General features: G+C 53.2%; 3 protein-coding genes and 1 long non-coding RNA gene across 5 annotated transcripts in view; 2 read left to right on the top strand and 2 right to left on the bottom strand.

The window, feature by feature from the left end:
* The first annotated feature begins 227 nt into the window (after nucleotides 1-227).
* Nucleotides 228-8,987, top strand: Ltk (leukocyte receptor tyrosine kinase). Of its 2 annotated transcripts, XM_041679010.1 has the most exons (19): nucleotides 228-309; nucleotides 795-1,188; nucleotides 1,612-1,762; nucleotides 1,894-2,040; nucleotides 2,172-2,328; nucleotides 2,403-2,585; nucleotides 4,440-4,538; nucleotides 5,122-5,274; nucleotides 5,816-5,908; nucleotides 6,183-6,378; nucleotides 6,702-6,792; nucleotides 6,917-6,981; nucleotides 7,165-7,294; nucleotides 7,368-7,465; nucleotides 7,609-7,701; nucleotides 7,792-7,893; nucleotides 8,016-8,150; nucleotides 8,225-8,315; nucleotides 8,423-8,987. In XM_041679010.1, the coding sequence occupies exons 1-19, from the start codon at nucleotides 267-269 to the stop codon at nucleotides 8,750-8,752; spliced, it is 2,751 nt and encodes a 916-aa protein (XP_041534944.1). In that variant the 5' UTR covers nucleotides 228-266; the 3' UTR covers nucleotides 8,753-8,987. The 2 variants fall into 2 exon arrangements, with proteins under 2 accessions (XP_041534944.1, XP_041534945.1); XM_041679011.1 differs by lacking the exons at nucleotides 4,440-4,538; nucleotides 5,122-5,274.
* Nucleotides 8,988-9,141: 154 nt separating this feature from the next.
* Itpka (inositol-trisphosphate 3-kinase A) lies at nucleotides 9,142-17,862 on the bottom strand. Its single transcript, XM_041679014.1, has 7 exons — nucleotides 17,286-17,862; nucleotides 11,076-11,172; nucleotides 10,783-10,999; nucleotides 10,469-10,673; nucleotides 10,173-10,274; nucleotides 9,845-9,916; nucleotides 9,142-9,730 (listed from the first exon to the last, which is right to left on the bottom strand). The coding sequence occupies exons 1-7, from the start codon at nucleotides 17,766-17,768 to the stop codon at nucleotides 9,527-9,529; spliced, it is 1,380 nt and encodes a 459-aa protein (XP_041534948.1). The 5' UTR covers nucleotides 17,769-17,862; the 3' UTR covers nucleotides 9,142-9,526.
* Nucleotides 17,863-18,200: 338 nt separating this feature from the next.
* On the top strand, nucleotides 18,201-19,744 carry LOC121465539. Its single transcript, XR_005976665.1, has 3 exons — nucleotides 18,201-18,391; nucleotides 18,906-19,068; nucleotides 19,593-19,744. It is a non-coding gene; the product is annotated as an uncharacterized LOC121465539 (long non-coding RNA).
* A 5,536-nt stretch (nucleotides 19,745-25,280) lies between these two features.
* The window catches only part of Rtf1 (RTF1 homolog, Paf1/RNA polymerase II complex component), a 62,976-nt gene continuing 60,282 nt past the window's right edge, over nucleotides 25,281-27,974 (bottom strand). Inside the window, exons 17-18 of the mRNA XM_041678928.1 lie at nucleotides 27,597-27,708; nucleotides 25,281-27,346 (exon numbers count right to left, since the gene is read on the bottom strand). Of these exons, the coding sequence (XP_041534862.1) occupies nucleotides 27,240-27,346; nucleotides 27,597-27,708 (219 nt within the window). The 3' untranslated portion in view covers nucleotides 25,281-27,239. The remainder of the gene's footprint in view (nucleotides 27,347-27,596; nucleotides 27,709-27,974) is intronic.

The following is a 27,974-nucleotide window of genomic DNA, read 5'->3' as shown; positions in this document are numbered from 1 at the left end:
GGCTGTTATCTCAGACGAACAGAGTGTGGCCAACTTTTTTCTCCTACCTGATTGTTAGGGTGGCCTGTGGATGAGACAGTGGCTAGTGACTGAGACTCTGGGTGGGAGGTCAGCAAGGCTCCTCCCGGAAGCTTGCCCACATGCCCCGCCTTTTCCTCCTCTTGCTCCCCCCTCCCATTTGGGCGTAGCCAGGCCAGCTCCAGGTCTGCGGGGTAGTGGGGGTGGCTCTGAGACTACATCCTCAGCTGGACCCAACGGATAGGGCGATGGGCTGCTCCTGCAGGCTGCTGCTGTGGCTGGGAGCTGCCGGTAAGTACTGTGGTGGTCAGGGTGCCAACCAACCAGAGACACCTAGATTTGGGGTTGCGTCAGAAACAGACCAGGTCTCACTGGTTCCTTCTAAGGCGGCCTCGAACCAGAGCTCTCTGGTCTGTGCTTCTAGAATGCAGCAAGGGAAGCGCAGAGCGCTTACAAATCTAAGAATGGGGTGGGCCTTGTAAGGACACCAATCTAAATGGAGGAAAGGGGAGGAGGTGCTGTACAGCCGGGCACGGTGCAGCCCCCTAGTCACTCAGTGAGAAGAACTCTGGAATGAAGAACCTGGTATATGCAGACACCTTGCAGGGCCCTGGGCTACCTGGTTGGGACTCTGGCTGCTTCAGGTTCTGGTGTGCGCCCTCTGGGTAGCATTAGGGGTGTGGCTGCAAGAAGGATACTGTTGAGCCATCAATCTCTTACGTCTCTCCATATTCTGCACCTTCTTGTAACGCTGCTTCCTCCCTGCCGCCTTTCAGGAACTATTCTTTGCTCCAACCCGGAGTTCCAGGCACCTTTTCTAACATCCTCGCCTTTGCTGGTGCTAGTCTCCAATTCCCAGGGGCAGAAAATCACCCCCACCTCTAGTAGAGTGGAGCCAGCTTCCCATCCAAATCCTCTAGGTGAGCTTCCGATTCCTCCCTTTCCTTCGCTCACCATCAACCCTAAGCCTGGACACAAGCCTTCTCCCTTGCACCTAGGCACGCGGGGGCCTTGGGTGTTCAACACCTGTGGCGCCAGCGGCAGGCGGGGGCCCACACAAACACAGTGCGACGGGGCATACACGGGAAGCAGCGTGATGGTGACGGTGGGAGCTGCCGGGCCGCTGAAAGGCGTGCAGCTGTGGCGGGCGCCAGACACCGGCCAGTATCTGTAAGTGCCTGGTAAGGGCAAGGGTGGCAGTCACCTGCTAGACTAAGGTGCTTCAGTCCGAGGAAGCAGGAGCCAGAGCACCATCACTTTTAGTCTTAAAGTATTCCGCAGCCGTGCCTAGTGTCACTCAATAGAAGTGTAGCAACAGGGCCCGTGTTAGCTAGCGGGTAGCAGGGATCCTGTTACCATCCACAGGATGCCGCCTAATCAGCAGTGGCTCCAAGCGCGGCTTGACTCTTTCCCGCCATCCCCATTACCACTCCTGAAATAGGCGCGGAACCTAACTGCAAGGCCAGTCTGCCCCATCCCTTCACAGCCGATCACACGAAGCCGCTTAGCAAGTTTCCCAGCCGCGGGCTTCCGACCTCGCGCCGCAGCCTGGCCCAGGACTGAGGCGCGAAACTCCGCGTCCTCTCCCCTCAGGATCTCCGCCTACGGAGCCGCCGGCGGCAAAGGCGCCAGAAACCACCTGTCCCGGGCGCACGGCATCTTCCTTTCGGCGCTCTTCTTCCTTCGTCGCGGGGAGCCGTTGTACATCCTTGTGGGGCAACAGGGCGAGGACGCCTGTCCCGGAGTAAGCGGGGCGAGGGTTAAGGGGCGCCCGGGCCAAGAGCAGGCGGAGGCGTCCTTGGTGCCTGGACACCAGCATTGGGAGGCAGGGGGGGGGGGCCTGGTCACGCAGATTTCCACCTTGGTGCCACTCAGGGGAGCCCTGAGAGCCAGCTCGTCTGTCTCGGAGAGTCTTGGGCCACTGGAGAGCGTGCGGCAACGGATGGGACCGAAAGGGTCCCAGGCTGGAGACGCTGGGCCGGCGGGGGCGGGGGTGGCGGGGGTGCCACCTACATCTTCCGGGTAGGTGCACCGGGTGCTGGCCGCCTCGACCCCTAGCTGGGCGTTGGAGTCCCGGACTCCTCTCTGTGTCTGGGTTCCCGGGGGTACCCCAGTACACGGACACGGCCCTTGACCGGCCACTGGCCCCGTAGTTGCGCGCGGGGGAACCGGAGCCGCTGCTGGTGGCGGCGGGAGGCGGCGGGAGGGCCTACTGGAGGCGACATGACCGTGGTCGGACTCAGGCGGCCCCGGAGAAACTGGAGAACCGCGCGGCGGCGCCTGGGAGCGGCGGGAGAGGGGGCGCAGCAGGTGAGCGTGCGGGGCGGAGGGGAGAGGCTGGCCGCCACGTGCGCCGCTGCTAGTCGCCCGCTGTCGTTTCGCAGGCGGAGGAGGCGGCTGGACGTCGCGGGCCCCCTCTCCACAGGCCGGACGCTCACTGCAGGAAGGGGCCGAGGGCGGCGAGGGCTGCGCGGAGGCCTGGGCCACGCTCCGCTGGGCGGCGGCCGGAGGCTTCGGGGGCGGCGGCGGGGCTTGCTCGGCGGGCGGCGGCGGCGGCGGCTACCGGGGTAGGTGCTCCCTTGGGGAGGGGAGCCGGGCAGTCCTGGTGACGTGAGGGTAGAGACTAAGAACCTGGCCTGAACTTTTCAGAGGCTGGATGGGGAACGCCCCACTCTCCAAGGTGACAAGCCACAGTAGGTGCTCTTAGAAAGGAGGTCAAACTTGGGCTTGGTGGCCACATTCGCCTGCCTAGTAACAGCAGAGCAACAGAGTTTGAGGACAGAGAGTTTGAGGCTGGGCTACAGGCTGGTTTTGTTTTGCCTTTTACAAACCACCAAATTAGCCAGGCTTGGTTACAGTCATTGAACCCTGTGCTTGGGAAGCAGAGACAGGCAGATCTCCTTAAGTTCCAGACCATCCAGGGACCCACGGCGAGATTCTGACTTAAAAACAAAAAGAAAAGAAAAGCCCAAATCAGCTGCAAACCGAACCAGTCCTTACTCTGCCAAAATCGAAGGAATTTAGGGCCCGCCTTGTGAGCAAGCTGAGCTGGGAACGGGGAGGGCAAAGATGTCAGTACTTCCCAGAGCAAGTGTCACCACAAGAGTTGTTAGAAATGCAAATGCCTGGTTGGAAGCAGGGGAGACGTCGGCCAAACGCTAGAAAGGAATTTAATTAGATAGAATGAGTCAATTTAAGTTATCTTTAGTTCAATATGGAGACCACAATTAATAACAAAGTTTTTGGTTCTGTCAGTGTAGGGGATAAAACCCAGCCTCTGGGTCAAACCCAGTGCCATGGGCATGCCAGGGAAGGGCTCTACCACTAGGCTACATCCCTAGTCTCAATAACAAAATGGCTAAGAGAGTAGATGTGAGATGTTCTTACTATCAACAGTACATATGTTGATTGGCGTAAGTGATTGCGCAATGAATGCATGTATATCTCAAAGTATCATATAGGGTACAATAAATATACAAGTTTTATTTTATTTTTATTTTTTAAAAATATTTTATTTATTTATTATGTATACAATTTTTTTGTCTGTGTGTATGCCTGAAGGCCAGAAGAGGGCACCAGACCTCTTTACAGATGGTTGTGAGCCACCATGTGGTTGCTGGGAATCGAACTCGGGTCCTTTGGAAGAGCAGGCAATGCTCTTAACCACTGAGCCATCTCTCCAGCCCCCCAAATTTTATTTATTTATTTGTTTAATTAATTAATTAATTTATTTATTTATTTATACAATATTCTGTCGGTATGCCTGAAGGCCAGAAGAGGGCGCCAGACCTCTTTACAGATGGTAGTGAGCCACCATGTGGTTGCTGGGAATTGAACTCAGGACCTTTGGAAGAGCAGGCAATGCTCTTAACCACTGAGCCATCTCTCCAGCCCCAAATTTTATTTTTTAATTAGAAATTAATTACTTTGGTTATTTTTAAGAGAAATGCATGGCCAGTCTCCAGAATCTATGACTCCAGGGGAGGGTGCTGAGCATCTCTTTTAATTGGTCCTAATGGTTTGGGGACACTGATGTAAAGAAGTGGAACCCCTGATCTATCAGGACTGGACTCTTCATAAATACTTTATGACACATCTCTTTGTTCACACAGAAATGGAGTTTGTGGGTTGAACTCAGTGAGTATGTGGGGCTGGAGGGGCTCAGACAGACAAAGGGTATCGGAGCCAGGCTATGCCTGTCTTTAGGTTTCAGCAGAACAGCCAGTCCCCGCTTCTCTAGCCCCTCGGTACCTGTAAGGCAATGCCATTGTAGAGAAGGCCATACAGGATTTACAGTGGGCGATCATAGCTGTCCTGCTCTTCCTAAACCAGCTTCCCAACTGCAAGAGAGGCAGCTGTGTGCTCCTCCTCCACCCTCTCCCCCTTTTCATAGCTAAACCACTATCACTCTCAATTTCAAGGTGGCGACACCTCAGAGTCTGACATCCTCTGGGCTGATGGGGAAGATGGCGTATCCTTTGTACACCCCAGCAGCGAGCTCTACCTGCAGCCTTTGGCAGGTATTTGCCCCAGCCTCCTGCCTCTCAGCCTGGCCAGCCATCCCCTTGATCCCTGGCCCCACAACCATAGGTGCCATCTGTGCTGAGCTGAGATTCCCAGTTCTTAAATGGCGCAGGAACATTTGAGAACATCTGTGAGCTGTGGCCTTAGTACAGGTATCTTCAACTGCTAGTCAAGTATCCTTGCTGTGAATTCTCTCCAGATGCCTCAGGGCTCAACAAAGTATAATATATAGGCTTGACTGAGGTCCCCTGGGCAGGGCCACCAAGATGGCTCAGGAGGTAAAACCTCTTCAGCCTGATAATCTGAGTTTGTTGCTCCAAATCCACAGTGGAAGGAAAAAACCGAACTCTGACTTCCGTAAGCATGTGCATGCATGCGTCTCTTTGCCTCTGAATAAAATCAATGGAAGAAAAAATAAGTCCCCAGGCTCTGTCCTCGCCCTGTGTGTTGTGTGGGTGTGGTTGGTACTGCTGCTACCCTAAACTCCTAAGCTAGAATTAACCCAGTGGCTGGAAAGTCCGCACAGGCCCGTGCTGATCCCCATCTCCCACCCCGCCATATCTCACCTTTCCCTCACAGTCACAGAGGGCCACGGAGAGGTGGAAATCCGAAAGCACCCAAACTGCAGTCATTGCACTTCCAAAGACTGCCAATGGCAGGCAGAGCTCCAGGTGACTGAATGCATATGCCCAGAGGGCATGGAGCTGGCTGCAGATAATGTCACTTGCATGGGTACGTCTTGTCTTTGCCCTCAGTCTGACTGCTGGGTCACACACAGGCTGGTAGGAGCAGGGCACTGGGAAAGACAGTGTAAAGGCCAGGCACTCTATGGAGTTCCAGGTAGAGGATTGGAAACGCATCAGGGCACACTCCACTGTCAAGGACATGTAGGCCAGTGTGGGAGGCAAGATGGATATTTAGATATAGATCTGTATCTAAAAATGGCAGTTGCTATAGAAGGTATCAAATAGTTAAGGGATTCTCAGGAGGGAGAGTTGCCTTTGTCTCAGTGGGTGGCATCATGGAAGAGTAAACACTGAGCTGAGTCTTGAAGTAGGGGTGAGATTTAAGGGTACCCAGATAAGGTAGCACACATCTGTAATCCCAGCAGTGGGTAGGCTGAAGCAGGAGACTGAGGCTATCCTGCACCACACTGGGAAACCCTGTCTCAGAAACCAACAAAAACCCCACAAAACAAATAAGAAAAATACTTGAAGGCAGAGGTCAGTGGAGCCTCCTGCTGCCTGCTGGAGATGACTTTCTTTCTCCCTAGATCTGCCAACCACTGCAAGCCCTCTGATTCTGATGGGAGCTCTGGTGGCAGCCTTGACACTGAGTCTCCTGATGTGTGGAGTCCTCATTCTAGGTAGGCACATCTCGCAGGCATGGCTGCTGCAGGCTGACCCTCCTCTCCTAGGCTGTGATGATCTTTGTGGTTCCAGGGCAAGTGTAGCTGACTTCAGGGCCTTACTCCCACAAAACAATGGTAGATTCCCCTAGACTTGGAGTAGAAGCTGGGGAGTCATGGGGAAATATGTATTTGAAAGGACTTAATTTAGAAAGGTGTTCTGGGTACGGGGAGGCAGAGTGGGCCTAATGGGTGCAGGCAGAGAATGTCCTTCTGTCCTTCTCACACCTAGTGAACCAGAGGAAGTGGCAGAACCTGTGGTGGCTCAGGCTGCCGGGCCCTGAGCTGGAGCTGACCAAGCTCCGCACCTCTGCCATCAGGACAGCTCCCAACCCCTATTACTGTCAGGTGGGGCTCAGCCCTGCCCAGCCCTGGCCTCTGCCCCCAGGGCTAACGGAAGTTTCCCCAGGCAATGTCACTCTTCTCAGGTGAGTCCTTTCACGTGCTCCCTGAACCCCTGTCCTTCCTCCTGTCATGGTGCTTTATGAACCAACCCCACTGAGCACACAACGCACACCCCTAATACAGAGATGGAAACTCCACAAGCTCCAATAAGCAAAGTAACATGTGAGAGGGTCAGCTTTTGCCCCAGTTCTGGGGTGCAGAGACCCGGGAACATGACCGTCTGGAACCCACAGGTTGCCTTTTCCCAGGAGGAGCGGCACTAGCACAAGGAGAGGCCTTACCCCATTAGCACCGACTCAGGTCCCACCTGCCCCTCTTCTGCCCCTTCCAACTTATTTTCTTGTAGAGCCCTTGGCCATGGTGCCTTTGGGGAGGTGTATGAGGGACTAGTCATTGGCCTTCCTGGGGACTCCAGCCCTCTGCAGGTGGCTATCAAGGTGAGAAGGGGTAGGGTCTCCGGTTGGGGTGAACACCATGGAGGGACAGACTGGAGGATAGCCTTTGCTTATCACCCTCCTAAAGCACCCAGCCAAAGCTGGGTGTTCTTCTTTCCCTTCCCAGACACTGCCAGAGCTCTGCTCCAGACAGGACGAGCTAGACTTTCTCATGGAGGCTCTCATCATCAGGTGCCCCTGAGGGCAGGCAGGAGGGTGTGGTGGGAGGCAGGACCTGCCTGCAGGGATGGCCCCTCCTCTCTTTAGGGCTGAGAGGCAGCATTCTAGGGCACGGAGGTCTTCTGTAGTTTAATGGGGTCTAGAGCATGCTTGTCTCCCCACTGGTGATGGGGTATGTGCACCACTCCCACCCAGCAAGTTCAGCCATCAGAACATCGTTCGTTGTGTGGGGCTCAGCTTCCAGGCTGCCCCTCGCCTCATTCTGCTGGAGCTGATGTCTGGCGGGGATATGAAGAGTTTTCTGAGACACAGCAGAGCACACCCGGTAAGACCCTTCCAAGACCTTGACCATTTGTCCTAAGGCCAGGATCAACTTAGGTACCTTCTGCCCAATCCAGGGCCAGCCATCACCTCTGGCCATGCAGGATCTGTTGCAGCTGGCCCAGGATATAGCCCAAGGCTGCCACTACCTGGAAGAAAACCACTTCATCCACAGGTTGGAAGCAATCCTGACTCAGGAGGCCCTCAGCCCCACTTGTCCCCTCAAAGAAGGTCCCCCATAGACAACTTTTAAAAAAACAGATCAGGAAGAGCCAGAGCAACTGTGTTCTCACAGTGATTATGTTGTCTGTTCTACAGAGACATTGCCGCCCGGAACTGTCTACTGAGCTGCACTGGACCCAGCAGAGTGGCTAAGATCGGAGACTTTGGGATGGCAAGAGATATCTACCGGTGAGCAGGAACTGGGGAGGTGGGAACGCTGCTGCGCCAAGGAGACTCACCGTACAGCATTTGAAAACCAGCACTTTCTCCTTCCTACAGGGCCAGTTATTACCGCAAGGGGGGCCGGGCCTTGCTCCCTGTCAAATGGATGCCCCCAGAAGCTCTCCTGGAGGGCATTTTCACATCCAAGACAGACTCCTGGTGACAGCACGACTCCCCTGTGATCCCCTCCTCTGTCCTGAGGCTAATCCTACCCTTTTGGGCCACCTCAAGAGGAGACTGTAGTTGATGGGTCTCGTTTGTTCCTCCCACCTGTGGCACAGGTCTTTTGGGGTCCTGCTCTGGGAGATCTTCTCACTGGGTTATATGCCCTACCCTGGGCACACCAACCAGGAGGTCCTAGACTTCATTGTCACAGGGAACCGGATGGACCCTCCTAGGAACTGCCCTGGGCCAGTGTGAGTTAACAATGCTACCCAGGGAGGGAGGTCCCTCAAGGCTTTGGGAGGCATGAACTCCTGCCCCTCCCTAGGTACAGAATCATGACACAGTGCTGGCAGCACCAACCTGAGCTCCGCCCTGACTTCGCCAGCATCTTGGAGCGCCTTCAATACTGCACTCAGGTGTGCCTCTGCCCCTCCCCCACTCTCACGTGTCCTTTTGATCCCCGCTAACTATCCTGGTTCTCTAGGACCGGAAGAAAGCCTGTTCCCCGACTCTCCCATTATAGGACCCTGATGTGCTGAATTCACCCCTGCCGGTGGAACCAGGGCCCATTCTAGAGGAGGAAGGGGCCTCTGGCCTGGGGAACAGGTCGTTGGAGGGTCTTAGATCCCCACAGGCCCTGCAGCTGAGTTCAGAGAACTTGAAAAGCTGGGGAGGAGGACTCCTTGGCTCATGGCTGCCCTCTGGCCTCAAGGCCCTCAAATCCAGATGCCTCCAACCTCAGAACCTTTGGAACCCCACCTATGGCTCTTGGACCCCAAGGGGGCCCAAGGGTGAAGATTTAGGTGTTGACTTCAGCAATGGCTCCTCCTTGCATTCTTTTCCAGGCACCTAGATGACTTGTTAGTCCATTAGCCTCTGCCCCCTACAGTTTGCGCTGTGTGTTCAGGCATGTTTCCGGGCTGTCCCGGGGCCTGACCTTTCCACACTGGAAACCAGTCCAAACCCTCTTAGGGAAGGGCCTGGCCACTCTCAGTCTTTGGAACCAGAGGCCACCCACCCGCCCACTGCAGAACTCAGTTGGGGATCCTAGACTGTGCTCTCCCCATAAGTATCTTTCATCTGGCCCATTCCTGCATGCTACAAATGTTTCTAATACTAATTAAAAAACAAAACATCAACAAACCCTTCTCATTCTTCAGTTCTGAGTGGACTTGAGTCTGGAACTAAGGAAGAGAGGACCAGAGGTGAAGGGGATGAGACCTGAGTCACAGAAGCTGTGTCTTTGAGTTTTATTAGGAAGGGTGCCCACTGTAGCATAGGAGGGTAAACCAGTAAGTCTGTACACCTGTGAAATAAAATACTGGGTCTGGCCCCTCTAGGGAGGTGCAACGCCACTTGAGCTGGGCTGAGGGAGAAGCCCATTGTTTCCTTCCCCTCCTGTAAACCAGTGTCACTCGGCTCGGGGACACAGGCCTGTGTGGAGGCCAACTCCTGGTATTGGTAGTATACCCCCTTAGTGGATGGCACCTGGTCCTGCCGGACCATGTGAACTGCCCGCCCAGCGGGGTTCCAGTCTGTTGCCGGCATGCATGGTGGGGATGCAGCCACCTGTCCACATCTGCCTGACCAGCCGGCCCAAGTGGCGGGTGGGGACATGGGCCCAGCCTCATCTCTCAGCCATGCTGGCCAAGATGCCAATGAGATTGTCCAGCCCCAGCAAATAGCCGTCCTCACGGTTGCCCTCCTCCCAGGGTCTCCGATGATCCAGGATCTGGCCATCAGGGAGGGGTGTGGTCTTGCCAAAATCGATGAGCCATACGCCAGCACGATGACAGTGGTCATGCACGAAGAGGAGTGAGCTGCCAATCACCTGCCGGCCCCCCCCCCATGGCAGTCAGGCCACCTGCTTCTCCCAGAGAGCCCCCCCTTCCCGTTCTCTCTTTCACAAAGCACAAAGCCAGCCCCCAGCCCATCCACCTCTTACCTCATGCCTTCGAAAGAAATCTGAGATCTCCAGCGTGTCCCGGATCTGTTGCAGGCGGTTCAGATACCTCCTCTGGAAGGGTTAGTGTGGACAAATTAATCTCGCACCAGGGGAGGCTCTACTGACAGTGACAGGCATTTCTGCTTGACAAACGCTGTGGGGAGGGAGACACCACCCACCCCAGGAGCAGAGGTCAAACAATTACGGTACAACGAGGGAAGTGCGACCCCTGGGGGTGGCATAGGTAAGGACGTTAGAAAGAGTGACCAAGAGGCACTCTTGTAAACAGGTATGCCCAAACCTCAGGGTTCTAGGAACCTCCTCTCACCAGCACTTCGGCATCTCCTTGCATGAACTCCTCAAAGACACGAGTCACCTGCTCTCGGCTTCGTGTAGTTTTGAAATCAGTGCTGCAAGATCCGTCGGCTTTCTGAAGGAGGTGGGCAAGGAGTATCAGGGACCCGGACCCATCTGGGGGGAGAAAGGATCATGCAAAGGGCAGTGGTACCTCCCTGGGGCTTTAACCTCTGGGGACCAAGAGGATGGCGACCAGAGGGCGTCTCCTGGTGGCAGTTGAGGCAAGAGGTCAGAAAAGCCTTGCAAAGCCAAGGAAGCTTGACCCACCTTGATGCCCTCGATGCGGAAGCCGAGCGTGGTGCTGGAGCTGATGCCTTCGCGCCATTGCATGTAGCGCGGTTTGGTGACAGCACGCTGCGCATGCTCTTCCTCAGTAGGTGCCTCAGGGTCCACCGCCAGCATCTTCTTGTACATGTCCTTCCGCAGCTTGGGCCTCTCGCGAGCTTTGGTCAGCTCCTCCTCCAGGTAAGTTCTGTGAGGTGCAGGTCGGGGCCAGAGCATGAAGGACCCCCATGTGAGCTTTTAGCCCAGTTCCTTGGTTCCCTCACTGATTCTGCCTGACCAAGAGAGGGGACACAAACCTGACACCCATCTTGCAGTCAAGCACGCAAGGGCCATCAAAGCCATCCAGCAGGTCCTGTAACTGCAAGTAGCTTTCACCGTCCCGCTCCACTACACCATGGAAGGCGGGAACACAGCCGCGCAGCACATCGGCCATCAGCCGCACCAGGCAGTAGTGTTCTGGCTCCGAGCTGCGCTTCAATATCAGGCCGCTGGTGCCCGCAGCTTTGAAACTCCCTGCAGAAGGGTTCCAGTTAGAACTGTCCAACTCCTTCCTGTCACAACAACCTCACCCTCCCGCACTGACGCTCACCTGTGTGCCCCGCTAACTGCACCCAAGAGTAGCGCTTTTTGAAAGGACTCATGACGGGCAGGTTGACCATGGTACGGATCTTCTGCCAGTGGCTTTTCTGAAAGCAACAAGCGCAGGTAGGTCAGCATCTCTCTACCGTGTAAGCCTCCCCCGCTAGTGCAGGAGTCCAACCTGACCACCCCACTAGCGGCATTCAAGCCTTCACTACTCACTCACTCAGCCATCTACCCAAAGAAAATGCGTTGTGAGCCAGTATGGCAGGTACTGAGACCGGCAGGGGAAAGGTCATTCTAGCTTCTCAAAAAGTCTGAAAGGAGCCTGAGATTTAGCAGCAGAAGACTTAGGGCTGAACACAGCTCTGCCACTGAGTGGGCAGGTTACTTAATTCTTCTGTAAGGTTTCTGAACTTTGTGGCTATCAGAACCACTTGAAGGCCACCCTTGATGCTGAGTCTGAGGTCTCCCATAGTCAGCCAGGGTTGGAACTAAACATCTGCATTTCTCCCAAGACCTCAGGAGGCCCGAGAAAAATGCTTCTGTGTATTGGGTGTTTCCCATCTGTGGAATGGGGAGACAATTACTCTTTCTGAACTGTTGTAACCACTGAGGCTTGAGTTTGACCCTCCTTATCTGATTCCTCGGTATGGAGAGAATCAGGCCAAATTTAGATACTGAATTTACTCACTTGGGACCTAATTCTCTCACTTAGGGAGGCCAACCAATCACAATCAACCCTTTACATAGGACCAGGGAAGAGAGGACAGCCTGCCAAGGTTTATTAAAGACCTCAAGGCTCCCTAAGACCACCTAGCTGCTCGGAATCCCATGCACTTCCTACTAGCTAAGAAAGTCAAAAGCTCAAGTCATCCTTGGTTGTGATCTGGATGGAAAACCCTAAGGCCTGAGAATGAAATGCAAAGCTGAAGAAGGGCTCTCCTCTTAGATAAAACTGCAGGTATGTGTAGGTATTTGCAGGTGTGCTGTCTCTGGCCTCAAGGCCATTACTCGGGCTTCCGCTCAGTCCTGAAAGCACCACACACCCTGGCCCTTTCCACCTCCTATCCCAAGCTCAGCAGTCCATCTGCTGTTTGATGGGCAGGGATTTGCTCATGTATGTGTCTTGTCTGAAGCCTTGTCCCACAGATGCTTGTCTTGTACAGGAATCACTAGAACCCAGGAACCAGCCTCCTTGCCAAAGGGGGGTGCTAAGAAACAAGGAGGTAGTTTACTGCCGAGGAAGAGGTGGGAGTGGTGGCAGAGCACTGGGTTGGGAGCGAGCAGCCGCTTCCAGTCCTGGCTTTGCTCGGTGTGTTCAAGCAGCGCTGCCATCCGTGTGGGTCTGTTTCCTCCGGGAGGATGTAGCGGCTGCCCTAACACGAGCCATTTACTGACTGCCTACTGCACACCAGGCACCTTCTCATCCTCCCACAGCCTTCACTGCTCTCCCTTTCCCAACATGGCACGCTAGGGCGTGATCACATGTCCAATCCCCAGGGATCTGGGGGTGTAGCCAGAAGCAGCCCACTAAAAACATGACATCTTTCAAAACTTCTTTTATAAATCTTTAAATACATACAAGCTTTGCATTTTGCTGCATAATAGATCCAAGTTTTATTATAAAACTCCCTTCCTCCCAAATCCTCAAGTAAAATTCCAGGAAGGTGATGTATGTAGCATGCGTATTTAGCAGAAGCACCCTAAAACTCCTCTTTCACACCCAACTTGAGAATCATGATCACGATGCCCATACACAGCAAGAATCTGAGCTGTTATTAGTACCATTACACGTGGAAATCAGTACTCAGAAAAGTTAGCATCCTCATGACCTGCTTCCTCAACCCAGCTTCCTCACCATGGTCCAATCATTCTAGCAGTTTCCTTCTGGGGATCAAATGGGATACACGTGACAGGACACTCTCACACGATGAAACAGTTACAGGGTGTCGTGAAGGTTTGGATGGATCTGAGGGCCTCCCACTACCGCCTTCATCCAAAGGATGAGTTTAGGGATAGCGAAGGGCTCGGGTGGTTTGAGATGCCTAACAAAACTCTGGGGGAAGCCGGGCAGTGGTGGTGCACACCTTTAATCTGGAGGCAAAGGGAGGTGGATCTTTGAGTTCAAGGCTAGCTTGGTCTACAGAGTGAGATCCAGGACCAGCCAGGCTGTGTGGGGAAACTGCACCAGCCTTCCTTTGGGGTCCTGTGGTTTCAGTGAAGGGGTTTGCAGGTGGAGAGGGGCCTGGTAGAAATGGGTAGACTGGACATGGTGGCATATGTCTGTGGTCCTGGCTACCTGGGAGGCTGAAAATGGAAGATGGCGTGAACCTAGAAGTTTGAGGCCAGCCCGAGAAACATTTAAGATGGATCTTTTAAAAATGTATATACTACGCCTTTAATCCCAGCACTCGGGAGGCAGAGGCAGGCGGATCTCTGTGAGTTCGAGACCAGCCTGGTCTACAAGAGCTAGTTCCAGGACAGGCTCCAAAACCACAGAGAAACCCTGTCTCGAAAAACCAAAAAAAAAAAAAATGTATATACTACCACTTGGCTGATGGGTTAATGTACGGTAACAGTATCAGCTTGTCTCTTCCCTGCCTTGGTTTTGTGGGTCTCACATAAGCAAACAGCAAGCAGATCCTAACTCTGCAGGTAGCAAAGGCCTCCCAGGTCCATTATCTCAGCTCAGTCCCCCAGCCACCACCGGATATGGTGAACCATGGAACCAGTTGAGGTAAGAGCCGTGGAAACCAGCTCACTGCCGTCTTCCCTCTTAAGAGCGATTCCTTCTGCAGGGAACATAACGCACTCACAAACAAATGTATCCAGAGAGCCCGCTAGAGAACCATTCTCAGGTTGGTGGGTGAGTGAGGGGTTTGGCTCATAAACAACAGCAGGGAAGATATATCCCAGCCCTCCCTCCATGCAGAGGCTGCTTGTACCAACCAACATACAGCCACAGCCGTAGGCCACCTGGACATTTGGTGCAAAGGCTAGGTAGTTTTGTGTCCAGGACTCCCCGATGACACAGGAGGGCCCTCTGATAATTTCTCACCCCCACAGATGAGCAGAAAGTGTTTCTCTATAGGCAGGGACTTGCTGTATCCTACCGTTAGACCCTCCCTTGGCTAGGCTCTGTTTGGAAGCCTTAGGGATATCTGCTCCTCCCATCAACCCAGATCGCCTATTTCCTGCCAGACTACATCTTTCACTCTGTCTTTAGTTTCCATCCAGCTTCCTGCTTCTATAACAGAGGGTCGAAACCTGTGGGTCCCGACCCCTTTAGGGGACGAATGAACCTTTCACAGAGGTTGCCCAAGACAATTGGAAAACAGATATTTATGTTACAGTTCATAATGGCAGCAAGATTCGAGTTATGAAGTAGCAATGGAAATCATTTTATGGCCGGGGTCACCACCACACGAAGAACTGTATTGAAGGATCAAAGCATTAGGAAGGTTGAGAACCACTGCTCTACAGAGCCGCCAATCCTGGTTGAACGCCTGCCAGCCCCACCCCCTCCTCATGTTCCAATTGTCCTATCAAACTAGCACTCCCTGTGGTGATGGTGGGGAGAGCAATCAATTTAAATTTACAAAATGATTTACACTAAGGTATAAGTGACCCGCGACTTCACCTTCCCATGGGCATTTGCTTTTTAAAAAGGAAGTCTGTTAACCTAAATTCCACTCTATAATTAGTGGGAAATGATGTGGGGGGGTTCTGAGTCCAGGAGGGGACAGCATCCAGGCCTCCTTACCTAGCCTGAGTTATTGAGAGAATAAAACCACCTAAGAACCAAACGCCCTCTCCTCTGCTTGGGGTCACCCCCACGATTGTCTGAGGAGACAGCCAAAGCCTCGGAGTCACGGCATCTGCCGTTGGAGTAGGTCTCCAGCTTCTCCCCTGGAGAAGTCAGTTTTCCTGTTCCTGACTTCTCCTTCCATCAGAGAAAAGGCCACTGGAAGGAGCGAAGCTGCCCAGTCCTACATGCCCTATCTGAGCAGGCTAGACAAGCTCTGGGAAGTAGAAGGGAAGGTCAGAGAGCCTGGCTGAGGCAGGCAGATCCTTCCAGGGCCTCGAGTTGGGTGTGAGACATGACTAGTGGCAGCCCAGAGTGCGGCCGCCATATCTTTCCCCAGGTGCATCCTTAACGGTCAGGGGGACCCGCCTGGGAAAGCCCTTAAGGGCGGCCTGGGCAGGCACGCTGTGGAGCCTGCTGTGAGGCAAAGTCCGCTCCTGGCCCTTCCACGCAGACGCAGGCAGCCTCTGTCAACAGCTCCAGGCTTATCTGCAGCTCCGGTGCTGTTTGCCTTCGGGGAGGCCCCGGCGGGCTGGGGGTTGGGAAGGCCTGGAAGACACAGCCTGGGAGTTTGAAAAGGCCCTGCGAGGCCATCTGGAGCTGCTCCCGGAGGCTCCCGTAGACACGAAGGGTGGGAAAGGACGAGGAAGACTCGCCAGGGATGGCTAACTTCCGCTTGTTCTCGACGTCCTGACCCCTGCTGGGGCTACCTACACTGCACCCAGATTTGGACTTCGGGTCCTCCTCCGCTCAGCCTCTCCCTGAGTACTTAGACGGGTCCTCGGCGGAACAGGAAAGCGGGTGTGCCTGCGTCCCAGTCCGGGTCCTCCCAGCTCACCGGTCGCGCCCTTCCCTGGGGCCCGCCTCTCAGGTGTCAGAGATTTGAGCAGGGGAGTGGCCGATCTACGGCTCAGGCTCTTCAGAGGTCCTCCCACCGCTCGCATTCGCCTCAGTACCCCGGCTAGAGTCCCCTCAAGAACGCCCACCCCGCCGAGGGTACGCTGGCATGTCAGGGCGAGGGGCGCAGCGGACTCATGACTGAGCCCCCGCACCTACACCTGGCTACAGGAAGCTGGAGGAGAGACGACAGCCTTGCTGTGAGCTCCCCTCTTTCTCTTGTGTGTCACCCCCCTCTCTGGGTATTGTAAGTCTCTGAGTCACAGCCGTACTTCGAGTCGTTACACAGCCTCCCTCCCTTGGTCCGATCCCAGTGTGTGGGGATGCCAGGTTCAGGAGGCCCAGGCCACACCTTAGCGCTCTTCTCAAGGTGTCTAGGCAACGCAGGCACGCGTCTTACTCTCACTCGAAGTAGCCGGGACAGGGCTGGAGGGTACTGAAGCAGAGCGGGCTGTTCCCGGTCTCTCTCGCCACTCGAGGAACGCTTGGGTAAAATGCATCTAGAGTAAGGGTGCACAGTCCACGGGCAGTTAATTTAAGCATCTGGCCACGGTTAAAACGAGGGCGATTACCGAAGAAGGACGACGGCAAGTTCGAGGCTTGAATGGGCTACCTGCTGTGTCCCAATCTAACTTGGCAATTTAGTGAGACTGTCTCAGAATAAAAGCGGGCTGGGGACGTAAACTCAGTGGTGGAGTGTTTGAGACCCTGGGTTCAATCTCCAGCACAGGGGGTGGGAGGTGAAGGATGGCCCTACTATCCAAGGAGGGCCACACCACGCGTGACTTCACTTCACACTAGCTGGTGCTGAGGGTTAAACTGGCTCTGGAACATCCACACTACTAGAGGCAGCGACTAACAAGCAAAATCCTGTCTCCTGTCAGCCTCAGTTTACCTTCTTCACCCTTAGGAGCAGGAGGCCCGGGGGAGGCGCGGGGGGGGGGCGCACCAGGTGGATCTGGGTTCCGCTCGGTTCTAGAGCTCCCAGTCCCGTGCCCCTCCCTTCCCGCGTCCACGCCTCGTGCGCGCGCGGGGAGCAGACGGCAGCGGCTCCGGAGCAGAGCCAGGAGCTCCGCTCCACTCCCACTCAGGAGAGGGAAACCGTGGCAACGGCGGGGGTGGGGCCGCGGCACCGAGAGGGGGAGGAGAAAGAGGCAAGAGCTCACGCGCCCCTTTCTCCCCCAGGGCTCCCGGGGCAAGGCTACCCCGCTCTGATCTCCCCAACCCTGAAGTTCCCCGGGTATGCCCGCGGACCCGCCTGGTCCGTCCCGGTGGGTCGTGTATTCCTCACTCTCTCAGACGCCCAAGCGCTCAACCACAATCGCCCGCCTAGCCCCCGAAAATGAGCCAAGGCCAGAGGTCGTCCTGGGGTCCCTCTCCGCCCCCCCCCCCCCCATGTATCTCCCGAGCAGTGAGGCTTGGACTATCCGTGGGGGACGCGAGCCGGTCCCAGCACAGCGGGGAGCCGAGTCCCCGGCGCGCAGCCCCCGCTGGCCCCGCCCCCGCGGCCCGTACCTGCCCCACGTCCTCGCTAGCTTCCAGCTGCACGTTGCCGCGGCTCCGGCTCTCACTGTCGCTCAATAGATCGTCCTCCGAGTCCTCGAGCAACGACGAGGAGCCGGTGGAAGAGAGGGACGAGGTGGAGAGGCGGCGAGGTTGCTGCAGGTGCGAGCCAGCGGCCGGGAGCCAGTCCCCCTCCCGCTCTGGCGGCCCGGGGCTGGCCGGGGCCACGTCCTCCTCGGTTGTCACGGTGAGCTGCGGGATCACTGGGGCAGGGGCAGCCCGCGGGAGCCCGTTGGGCACTTGTCCCCCACGCCGTTTGGCCCCGCGGGCCCGGGGCTCCCCTGCGGCTGCTGCGGCGGCGACCGCGGCGCAGCGCGCCTCGAAGAGCAAGCGCAGCTCCCCGACGCTCCGGCGCGGGGCCCGCTCCAGCCCAGGGCTGCAGGGTCCTCCGCCCCGTGGCCGTGCCATGCCCGTCGGGCGCCCGGGCAGGGTCATCTCCCGACACCTGGAGTAGCAGCCGAGCCCACCAGCCCGCGGCGCGGCGGGGACTGGAGACGCTCAGCGCCCGGGGCTTGGGACTGCCCCGGGGCGGAGCCTCGGCAACGCCCGCCCGGCCCCGCCCCGGCCGCGCCCCCCGCCCACTCCTTTCACTTTCTGAGAAAGCGCGGGCCTCCTGCGGTCCTTGCAGCCGCAGAAGGCTTACGGTTCCCCTAAAGTCGCAGGGAAGGTTCGGGCCAGACCTTCACTGTCTCTCTCCACCTGCCCTCGAGGAGGCGGGATGGATTGCTCCGCCTCTGAACTTTGTGCCCTCCCTGGCTTTTGAAGGATTCTTTCAATGCAATCCAAGGGTCTTGACCTGCACAGGAAGGAGCTGCGCCTGCTCTTTCGCACGCTTCCTCGTACTTTTTTCCGTGTTTCTGTCTTCCTGGTCAAAGGCTTCTGAGTCTCTGGGGCTTTTCTCTGGCTTGGGCCCCTTAATCTAGAGTTCAAGGCCATCAGGCGTTCAAGGAGGCCAAACCTCAAGGCAGGCGCCCAACTGGAGATTCTGTGCCCAGGGTCGAGCTGAGACTGCTCCTTGCCCCTCGAAGCTCCCCACTTCCCGGCGGGAGGAGAACAAGGTCAGGAGGTGGAGTCTGACTCCAAGTAACCCAGCTTCTCCTGGCCTGCATTTCCCCCACCCTTTCCAACCCCCACCCCAGCTAGAAATGCTAAATTTCTCCTCTTCCCCGCCCTTCCCCTTTCTTTGGAGCTTCGTAACTTCAAAAGAGTCCTTTCGCCTCTCCGAACTGCTGATTCGCCTTGATACAGCAGCTGTCAACTTTATAGGGTCGTTGGGAGAGTAAAATTTAGAGATGGGGTTGGGTGCGTAGCTCAGTGATAGAACACTTGCCTAGCGTGTGGCAAGTGCTGGATTCCGTGCCCAGCACGAAAGAGAGGAAAAAACGGTATGATGCTCTAAGATGGTATGATGCTGTAAGATTGTAGGGCACAGTCTCTCAGGCGCAGGTGGAAATTTAGACACGCTCCTCATCGAAGAAAACCTCACCTGGCCTAGAGCTGGGGCTGCACAAGTGGGAAGAGAGCGCAGACACAGACGTTCAGACACTGCAAAACCCTGTCTTCTCTGGCTAGGTCTTGTGGCCTTTTATGCTGGCGGTCAGCTGAGCTGCAAGGCTCCTGTGAGCAGAAGCCAGACTTTTCTGTGTTCCCCTAAATGCCAGAAGATTGGGGGTACCCTCTTTGGGATTGCTGGTGCATCTGCAGAATTGCCCAATTCTCCAGGAGTATGGAGTATGTATGTGTCTTCCCTTTTCTTTCTTCAGACAGAATTTAAAATGGGCCAAGAGAAGGGGAGATTAGTGTTCAGAGGGAGAATGAGAACCTTTGGAAAAGAAAAAAAGATCTCAGGGGAGGGACAGACAATGGAAGAAAAAGTGTGTGTGTGTGTGTGTGTGTGTGTGTGTGTGTGTGTGTTTAGGTAATGAAAGCCCAAGAAAAAAAGAAAACACAAGTTTAAGCACTTGCCCTTTGATGGAGAAGTCAAGAAGCAGCATGGACACAGACATGTTTTCTGGGGCAGGTAGGGGGTCTGGATGTTTGAGCTGTAGGCCTAGAGCTATTGCCAGGCTGTAGCAGGGAATTCAGAGGTGCTGTCCTCAGAGGGTAGACTGAGAACCTGACAGAGGAGAAGAGGGAGGAGAAAACTTGCTACTGGGTACCTGTATGCCAGGCAGTATGCGGGCAATGCTGGGATATAAGTGGGCTGAAAGAAAACCCAGAACAATTCTTTATCTTCTTAACTGTAATTTTTTTTAAAAGATTTATTTATTAGGGACTGGAGAGATGGCTCCGTGGTTAAGAGCACTGACTGCTCTTCCAGAGGACCCAGGTTCAACTCCCAGCACCCACATGACAGCTCGCAACTCTCTGACTCCGGTTCCAAAGGCACCCTCACACAGACATCCAGGCAAAATGCCAATGCACAGAAAATAAAAATAAAGTTTAAAAAAAAAAGATTTATTTATTACGTATACAATGTGCCTCCTGCATGTACACCTCCATGCCAGAAGAGGGCACCATATCTCATTACAGATGGTTGTCAGCCATCATGTGGTTTCTGGGAATTGAACTCAGGACCTCTGGAAGAGCAGCCAGTGCTCTTAACCTCTGAGCCATCTCTCCAGCCCCCCAATTCTTTATCTTCTTATATCAATGTACTTACTAAGTCTTAGCTTCATCATAGCAGGAACCAAACAACTGCTCTTTGTTGGTGTTCAAGCTATAAGTTTGCCAGCCTGGGATACATGAAACCATTTTTACAACAATAACAACATAAATTGTTCTTTGCCATGCCTGTCTGATGGGTAAGTACAATGGATGAACTGAGAGTTAGAAGCCTCCAACCATAATGCTGTCTAGAGTACTGGCTCAAAGCCGTTGCTAGGGAGTCCGGGCTAGGCCCCCGATTTCTATTCCTGTGTGTTAAGTTTCTCCCTCCCTGCCTTCCTACTTCTCTTCCCTTGCATTTCTTGATATAAAGTCACATCCTGTAGTCCAGGCTGTACTGGAACTCTCTGTGTAGACCAGGTTGGTCTGCTTTTGCCACCTGAGTGCTGGGATTAAAGTCCTGTGCCACCACCCCCCCCAATCTTGACTCAACCTTCTGAGGGCCAGGATCACCGGCATGGAGCACCACACCCAGCTTTCAACCTGTTTCCTTGAGGCATCTCAATGGGGTGGTCCTCCCCTATCTTGGGGAAACTACATCCTGAGGTGCATGAGTCCTCTCTCTGTGCCTGGCCCTCTGGACTCAGTATGTGTGAGGGCAGTCTTTCCTGGAGGGTGACAACCTTGGGGCACAAAATATAGGACAGGGGAAGACTGGAAAGGGGATGAGCAAAGGGGGGTGGGGTGGGGGGTTTTCTAATTTATCTCTATCCTCCACTCCAGAGGCTGAAGCAAAATTACTGCTCACCACCCCACCTCTATCAGGTCAGGTGCAATTTCTCAAGCGTGTGTGTGTGTGTGTGCCAGGTGAGGTGGCGCATGCCTTTAATCCTAGCACTTGGGAGGCAAAGGCAGGTGGGTCTCCAGGCTACACAGAGAACACCCCCCACCTCTATCTATCTGTATTATGTATCTGGGTGTTTTGCCTGCGTGCCTATCTGTGTACCACGAGTACCCAGTGCTCACAGAGGCCAGAGGAGGGTGTCGGATCCCTTGGGACTGGAGTTACAGTTTTAACTTTCATGTGGGTGCTGGAAATCAAACCTAGGTCCTCTGGAAAAAGGACTCTTACTACTGAGCCATCTCTCCAGAGCCTCTAGTTTTTTAAGACAAGTAAGGAGAATGAAGGGGCAGAAAATCATGCACTCTTGAATGAGGAACCCATTACTCCGAGACTCCAGGTCCTCTGCAGCGGAACCAGCTCAGTGATGGAGGGAAGGGGTGTTACTTTCTTCTGGTTAATTCATCTGATTAATAAAATATCTCGTTCCAGTAGCACATGCGTGGGCCTTCTAAGAGATGTTCTGAACATAAGACTCCAGTGTTTTGTGGGAATATCTTGACTCATTCCCAGAGCAAACAATGAGTCGCTGCAGTGAACCAGGCATTGTGTAGATGCAAAGGTTATGGGGACAAATGGCCCTGTTACTGGGAGTGGTTATTATTCCAGTTTTTTACAGAAGAAAACCACAAGGGAGCGACCAGAACACTGGCTGTAGGATGCTAGAGAGCTTCCCTCCCTGCTTCCAGTGAGTTGTCGGTGGAGTTCCGAGAATCTGGGTCTGTCAGTTTCTTTGTGTGTTTCTAACATTCTTAAGTGGTCACTCTGATGTCTAGCTCTGCCCAGGGCATTCTGGAGAGAGGACTGGTGGGAACCAGGGCCCAACCTCAATTTTAGGGTGAGTAAGCAGGTCCCTTCTAGAAAAGGAAACATGCAAGGTGTCTTCCTTGTCAGTTTCAGCCTCTGACACTTCTTGGTGCTGGGTTTCGCCTCTTCTCCAGCAACCATCCCAATAGCTTAGTCTTTGTGACAATATTCTGGAATAGTCTGTCATAACGATAGCAGGGCTGGAGATTAGCAGTTGGCTGACCCTACTTAATGTCACCCTTGTCTTAAGCCAACCAAAGGGTTACTATGTATGTGCTGCTAAAAGTCTCTCCTGACACAGTTCAGAAACAAGGTTTGCTGTTTGTTTAGGGACCTGGGTTCATTGAGTTCCTACCTTCTCCTGAAGACAGGGAACTGCAAGGCCTCTCCTAGTGGCCAGTTTCTAGGAGGTGATGACCTCCCAGAGGGCCTGAGGTCAAGGTGAAATTTGAGGCTGCTCAATTGGCCCCATGCACCTTAGAGATGTGCTGGGTCTGCCTTCGGTAAGGGCTTATCAGAGGACTTCCCAGCCTTTTGCAGGAGAACAGGTAGATGTAGCCCTCAACTAAAACTGAATCTGTAGCTGTGTCCTCCCCTCAGGGGGCCTGGTCCACAGAGCATCAAAGTCGGACTGGAAGCAGGAACCACGGGAAGCTGCCATTGGCTTAAAGTCCCAGAAGCTAGGTCCCACTGCATGTGAGTGTCAGAAGCTAGGTCCCACTGCATGTGAGTGTCGTCACTAAGTCACCTGGCACCATGAACCATGAACAAGTCTGTCAAGGCCTGGCTTCCTTAAGACCCGGGAGAGCCTCCAGCTTGCGGGTGGGAGTGGGTACGGCTACACATTAGTTTAAGTGCAAGCACTCACAGGTGCAGGACACATGGCCTCTTCATCCCAGTTGCTGCTCGCCCTTCTACTAGGGCTGCCAAGACCCAGGGACCCATCAGATCCAGCACCACACATTGGCTTAGCCAGCGGAGGGCTTCACCTTTCGCCCCTGTGTTTCTAGAACCCAGCGGACAGGAAACCTGGGCTCTTGTTGTTGCGGATGCCTTCGACTGGGCGGTCCTGGCAGGAAGTCAGCTTGATCCTTTCCCCTCCTTCCTTCTTCGTTTATCTGTGTTCAAGAAACCGCTCCTCCAGGCTGAGTGTTGGAAGGCCACGGACTCCCTGACTGGGGTTAGCTCCCAGTTCCACTGTTTGGTAAATGCTGCGCTAGGGGGAGCTGAAAGAACACCCAGGGCAGAGGCGGGTCCCAGGAAGGCTTCCCGTGAGGTAAATCGATGGAAATAAACTTGCACTTCTGGACCCTGATTCGACGTAGTTGTGAAGAATCGGGAATTTGTTGGGATTCTTTTTATTTTTCTGGCTTGAGTTTCAATAATCCTGGAGGTGTGTGGGCGACTCGAGTCTCACAATCTTTAGTGGAGGTGTATGTTGAAAGGCCAGAGAGTGACATGGAAGGGAAATGAGGCCTCTGGAAGATTCCCCGAGTCAGACTGGCTATGTAACTTGACTTTTTAGCTACAGCTATCTTGGTAATTATTGTTCTGGGATTAAAGACATGGGCCACCATGGTCAGCACATTATCCATTTAAAGATGGGGTGCTGTATCAGCGAAATGGGTATCCCTAGGGATTAAGTGGTGGTGCCAGGTGATGAGCCCTGAACCAACTGCTGCCTCTGGCCCTCGGCTATCTCGGGTGCACAGCAGGCTGGAGTTCCTAGATGTGCCTGCACTCCAGTAGCTGGGGGACCAAGCAACTGCATTCCAGGTCCTGCCCACCAGTCACTGGGGCAGGCTTAGGCAGCCTTATAGCTGCAGTGGACCCAGCACAACACAAAGGAACCTAGTGTCAGCCTTTGATCTTTGAAATCATGCAAAATAAACAAGTAATCTTGAGCTGAGTTTAATTGCTTCCTGGCTCCTTGGAGCAGTTGGGTCACTCAAAGTCTCCTCTCCTGTGAGAAGCTGAAATGAAGTTAACCATTTTACACCCCTCTCCTCTCTTATGGAGGTTGCCCTTTCCCAGTTAGGCAGTAAAGTGGCTGCCGCCCAGCAATCAGATACTGAAGACTAAGCAGCTTGTCTATTCATTCTCTGTACCCAACAGCCAAGTCAAGTGGTAACATTGGTAGACTTGTGGGTACCATCTTATGAACACCAGGCAGCCTTGCACCTGGCTTCTACCATCTCTGTAGGGGATGACTGCAGGTCTTTGCTGCTTAGCCAACACAGTGTAAAGAATGGTGCAGCCTCAGCACTATGGGAAGCTCTCGCGGATCTCACCGGGTAGGGCAGGACTGCGGCAAATCAGCGATACTTAGTCCCTGGCCGCCTGCTCCACACAAGGATCTGTGCCTAGGTCATAAGAAAACTGTGAGCACCAGGTTCTAGCTAGGTTTAAGCAGCACATTGGGCATCTACTTGCTCAGTGACATCACGCTGGGACTCAGGCTGGGACAGGGAACTACCATTATGAGGATGTTGCTTAAGAGTAGAAGACAGGGGCTGGAGAGATGGCTCAGTGGTTAAGAGCATTGCCTGCTCTTCCAAAGGTCCTGAGTTCAATTCCCAGCAACCACACGGTGGCTCACAACCATCTGGAATGAGGTCTGGTGCCCTCTTCTGGCCTGCAGACATACACACAGACAGAATATTGTATACATAATAAATAAATAGATTAAAAAAAAAAAGAGTAGAAGACAGCCTGGCAGTGGTGGCACACACTTTAATCCCAGCACTCACTCCGGAGGCAGAGCACGTGGACCTCTAAATTTGAGGTTAGCCTGGTCTACAGATCGAGTTCCAGGACAGCCTGGGCTACACAGAGAACCCCTATCTCAAAGACCAAAACTAAAACCAAACAAAGAGCTGGGGGCAGCCCCTTTGATTCTGTGAATGCAGAACCTTAAGTGGGATGGAAAGAAAGTTCTCGTGGTGCACACCTTTAATCCCAGCACTTGGGAGGCAGAGGCAGGCGGATCTCTGTGAGTTCGAGGCCAGCCTGGTCTACAAGAGCTAGTTCCAGGACAGGCTCTAAAGCTACAGAGAAACCCTGTCTCGAAAAACAAAACAAAACAAAAGAAAAAAAGTTCTTTGGGACTTCTACACAGGACTTTAAGGGTACCACTTGGGATGCAAATCTTGTACTAAACCTGATCCCTTGTTAAAATGCCATTGTTTATTTAGAAATATCTTTAGTTTGAGTGACAAGTCAAGACTTCACAGAAAAATAAGACTTCCTCTGCCCCTGCCAGAAATCAGACACCAGTTCTACAGACAGCATGACCTAGGCATCTGGATACTGTTACTTCCCAGAGCTGAGGAAAATGTAGACAACAGCTTTGGGTGCTACATCCTTCAATACTGAAGCGAAGTTGGGGTGGTGGACAGGCTGCTGATGCTATCCAACAGCAGAAGACCGACCCAGCGGGAAGCCCGGCTGCTCAGAGGTCCCCCACCTCGGCTGAGCCTGCAGGGGGATGCTCAGTGTTGTTGACTGGAAATCACCAGACGGTTACCTTTCAATCTTCTCTGGTGGGCTTTTCTCCCTGCCCTGTGCTCTGGCATCTCAGAACGAGGGTTTCAGCAGCTGCAGGCGGGTTGTGGCAAAGGGGCTACAGTGTGTGGCAGTTTTAATAAAAATTTTATTACACAGTCATAATGTCATCGACACTTGTCCAAATCCAAATGACACTAGATACAGATCTACATGTGGGCCAGGACGACTCCACAGAGTGTACGGATTCTATGGTTGTATGTCCTTTAAATAAGAAGAAAAAGTCCAAGTCTGACCGCTAGAGTGCAGGTGGAGGTCAGATCTGCGATCCCACATTTACACCACGGTCTGTAAAGAGCGTCAGCCGATGGACTCTTCAAGTACGTATGATTGCAAGGAATCCATTGCGATCCTCTACCCAGCTCTGTGCCACAGCTACACCAGCTGGGGCACAGCCACATGGCTGATTCTACAGTCACACTTCTTCAAAACCATCTGCTGCTGCTTTTTAAAGAAGTAAAAATGTAAACTAAGATAAAGCAACACCGAGGCTTTACTCAACCATCAGAACTATTAAGTCCATTTTTGCTTAAATACTAAATACCATGATTTCCCATCATCCCTTCCTTATGCAGGAGCCGAGTGAAGCAGAGCAGAGCTCAGTCCTCACTGTGTGGATCACAGCTCTCAGCTGTCTCTTTAGCCTAGGCTGGAGGGTATCATCAGCTGTACTTTGTTCTGAAAAGATTTGTTAAATGCCACTTTTATTTACAGTTGGAGCTTTACACCTGAGAATGATTATCAAGCAGTTAGCTTATCTCTTTCCAAACATTTCATAACGACACACATACCTCTTTGCTGGCTTCACCCTAGCTGCACAATATATATATATATGCTTACCACACATATATGCACACACACACAGACACACACGGGCACGCACGCACCAATGCGCATGCTGGTAGCATTTGAAACCTACATCTTTTTGTGTTTGCTCTCCACATTCATGTTGAATTATTTCTTTAAAAACAAAACAAAACAAAGTGTTATTCTTGCCAGACATCAAATAGAGTCAACTAGGAGAAGACAGGTAGGTACACTGGGAGGGGACGGGACCCACTACAGTCAATCAAGAAGTTACAGCTGTGCCTGTGAAATGTGCAAGACTCTTTGGCTAACCTCCCTGGGACCTGCCATGAGTTTCTTGCCCACCTACCTGGACAGAGCCTATGGGGCAAAGGGACTAGATGGGTGTTTCCTGTGGGGTAGGGCAGTGCTGGGGAAGAGGGGAGAAGTTACATAGCTACAGCAGTCAGGCCTGTTTAGTAAGAATCACATTTAATCAGTTTCTTTCTTGCAGTTTCAGATGCTCAAGTACAGCTCAAAAGAAAAAAAAATCTGAAACAGCTATAGACCCATGACAGACTGATACAAAGAGTACTGCGTTTTACAAAATGATAAAAATCCACACACACTGCACCCACACACACGCACCCACACACGCACCCACACACACATTCTCAAATTAGACCCCTCCCTCCCCATAAATGTACATTTTTTTGGAAACTAAACTGTTTTCGAAAATCCCTCTTCCATGGGCACAGGAAGAAGGGAAAGATGAAGAGAGGAAAGAGGACGACAGATGCTCAGTCCCCACTCTCTCTGCAGGGGTTAGATGCCATGTTCAAGGGTCAGGCCCAAGGCAGTCTGAAGAGGACACGGAAATGCTGCCACTGTTGCCACCAGGGGCTCTACAAGAACCCCAGCTCCACGGTAATACTGAACGTGCAGAGTGGCCAAACTGTGCTAGTTAAAAACCAAAAGCCAGTGGGGAGGGCAAACACAAATCTAAAATCTAAAGACGGGGAACAAAACCACCTTGGGTGGGATGAGGGGGGGAGGGCTGATGGGAGATGGTGCAGACAAGGGTGGTCTATACAGCAAATGGTTTATATTACAATGACTGGCAGTTTAGAGTCTCTTCCCAGTTCCACTGCTGCTCCAGCCCAAAGAGGGCAAACTAGAGAAAAGAGGAAAGTCAGACCCTGATGGGGCATGCAGGGTTGGAAGCAGCAGGCTGGGAGTGCTCAAATAAGCCCCCGTCGTTTTTTGTAGTCTTCTAAGTTCAGAGATCTCCTTGGAGCTCCATCCTTGGCTGGTGGGGCCTTAGAGGTGATGGCCAAAGCTTTGGACTCTGGGAAAGAACAAATTGGCAAACTAAGGATCTATACAGACATTCTGATCTTGGCTTCCCTCTTTCAGGTAGCCTTGTTGACTGGAACCTGCTCTCCCAAGAAGGATCTGTGGCATATCTGACGTTGGCTCTATGGATCATGAAAAGCAGGCACCTCCTTTTCTTCCCCATAGTCAAAACTTCAAGCTGAGAGACCCACAAATCTATCTGGTCCTCAGTACCCCTTCCAAGTCCCAACACACACACACACCTGAGCTCGGAACCTGTAAGTCAATCTTCACATCAAAATCATGGACTTTGAACAAGTCTTCTGAGAGGTCACTGGCTGACTTAGAATTCAAATCTTTATCCTTTCCCTGACCCTGCAATGAGAAAAGGAAACATTTATGTTATAAAATATATATGCAAACAGAGAGGCTAGAAGGCTTCCTTGCCTCAGGGGTTAAGAGCACTTTCAGAGGACCTGGACTGAGTGCCCAGCACCCACATCAAAGGTCACACCCATACATAACTCCAGTTCCAGGGGTTCAGATGCCTTCTTCTGACCTCTATGGACACCAGGCACATCATGTGATAGACATACATAAATAGAGGTAAAACATTCATACACATAAAATAAATAAAATAT

This window comes from Microtus oregoni, unplaced genomic scaffold (assembly GCF_018167655.1).
Source record: "Microtus oregoni isolate MIOR12 unplaced genomic scaffold, Mior012 000031F_ref0000149, whole genome shotgun sequence".
NCBI lineage: Eukaryota > Metazoa > Chordata > Mammalia > Rodentia > Cricetidae > Microtus > Microtus oregoni.
The sequence above is the reverse complement of the archived record's forward strand: the minus strand, read 5'-3'. Positions and strand labels throughout refer to the sequence as shown.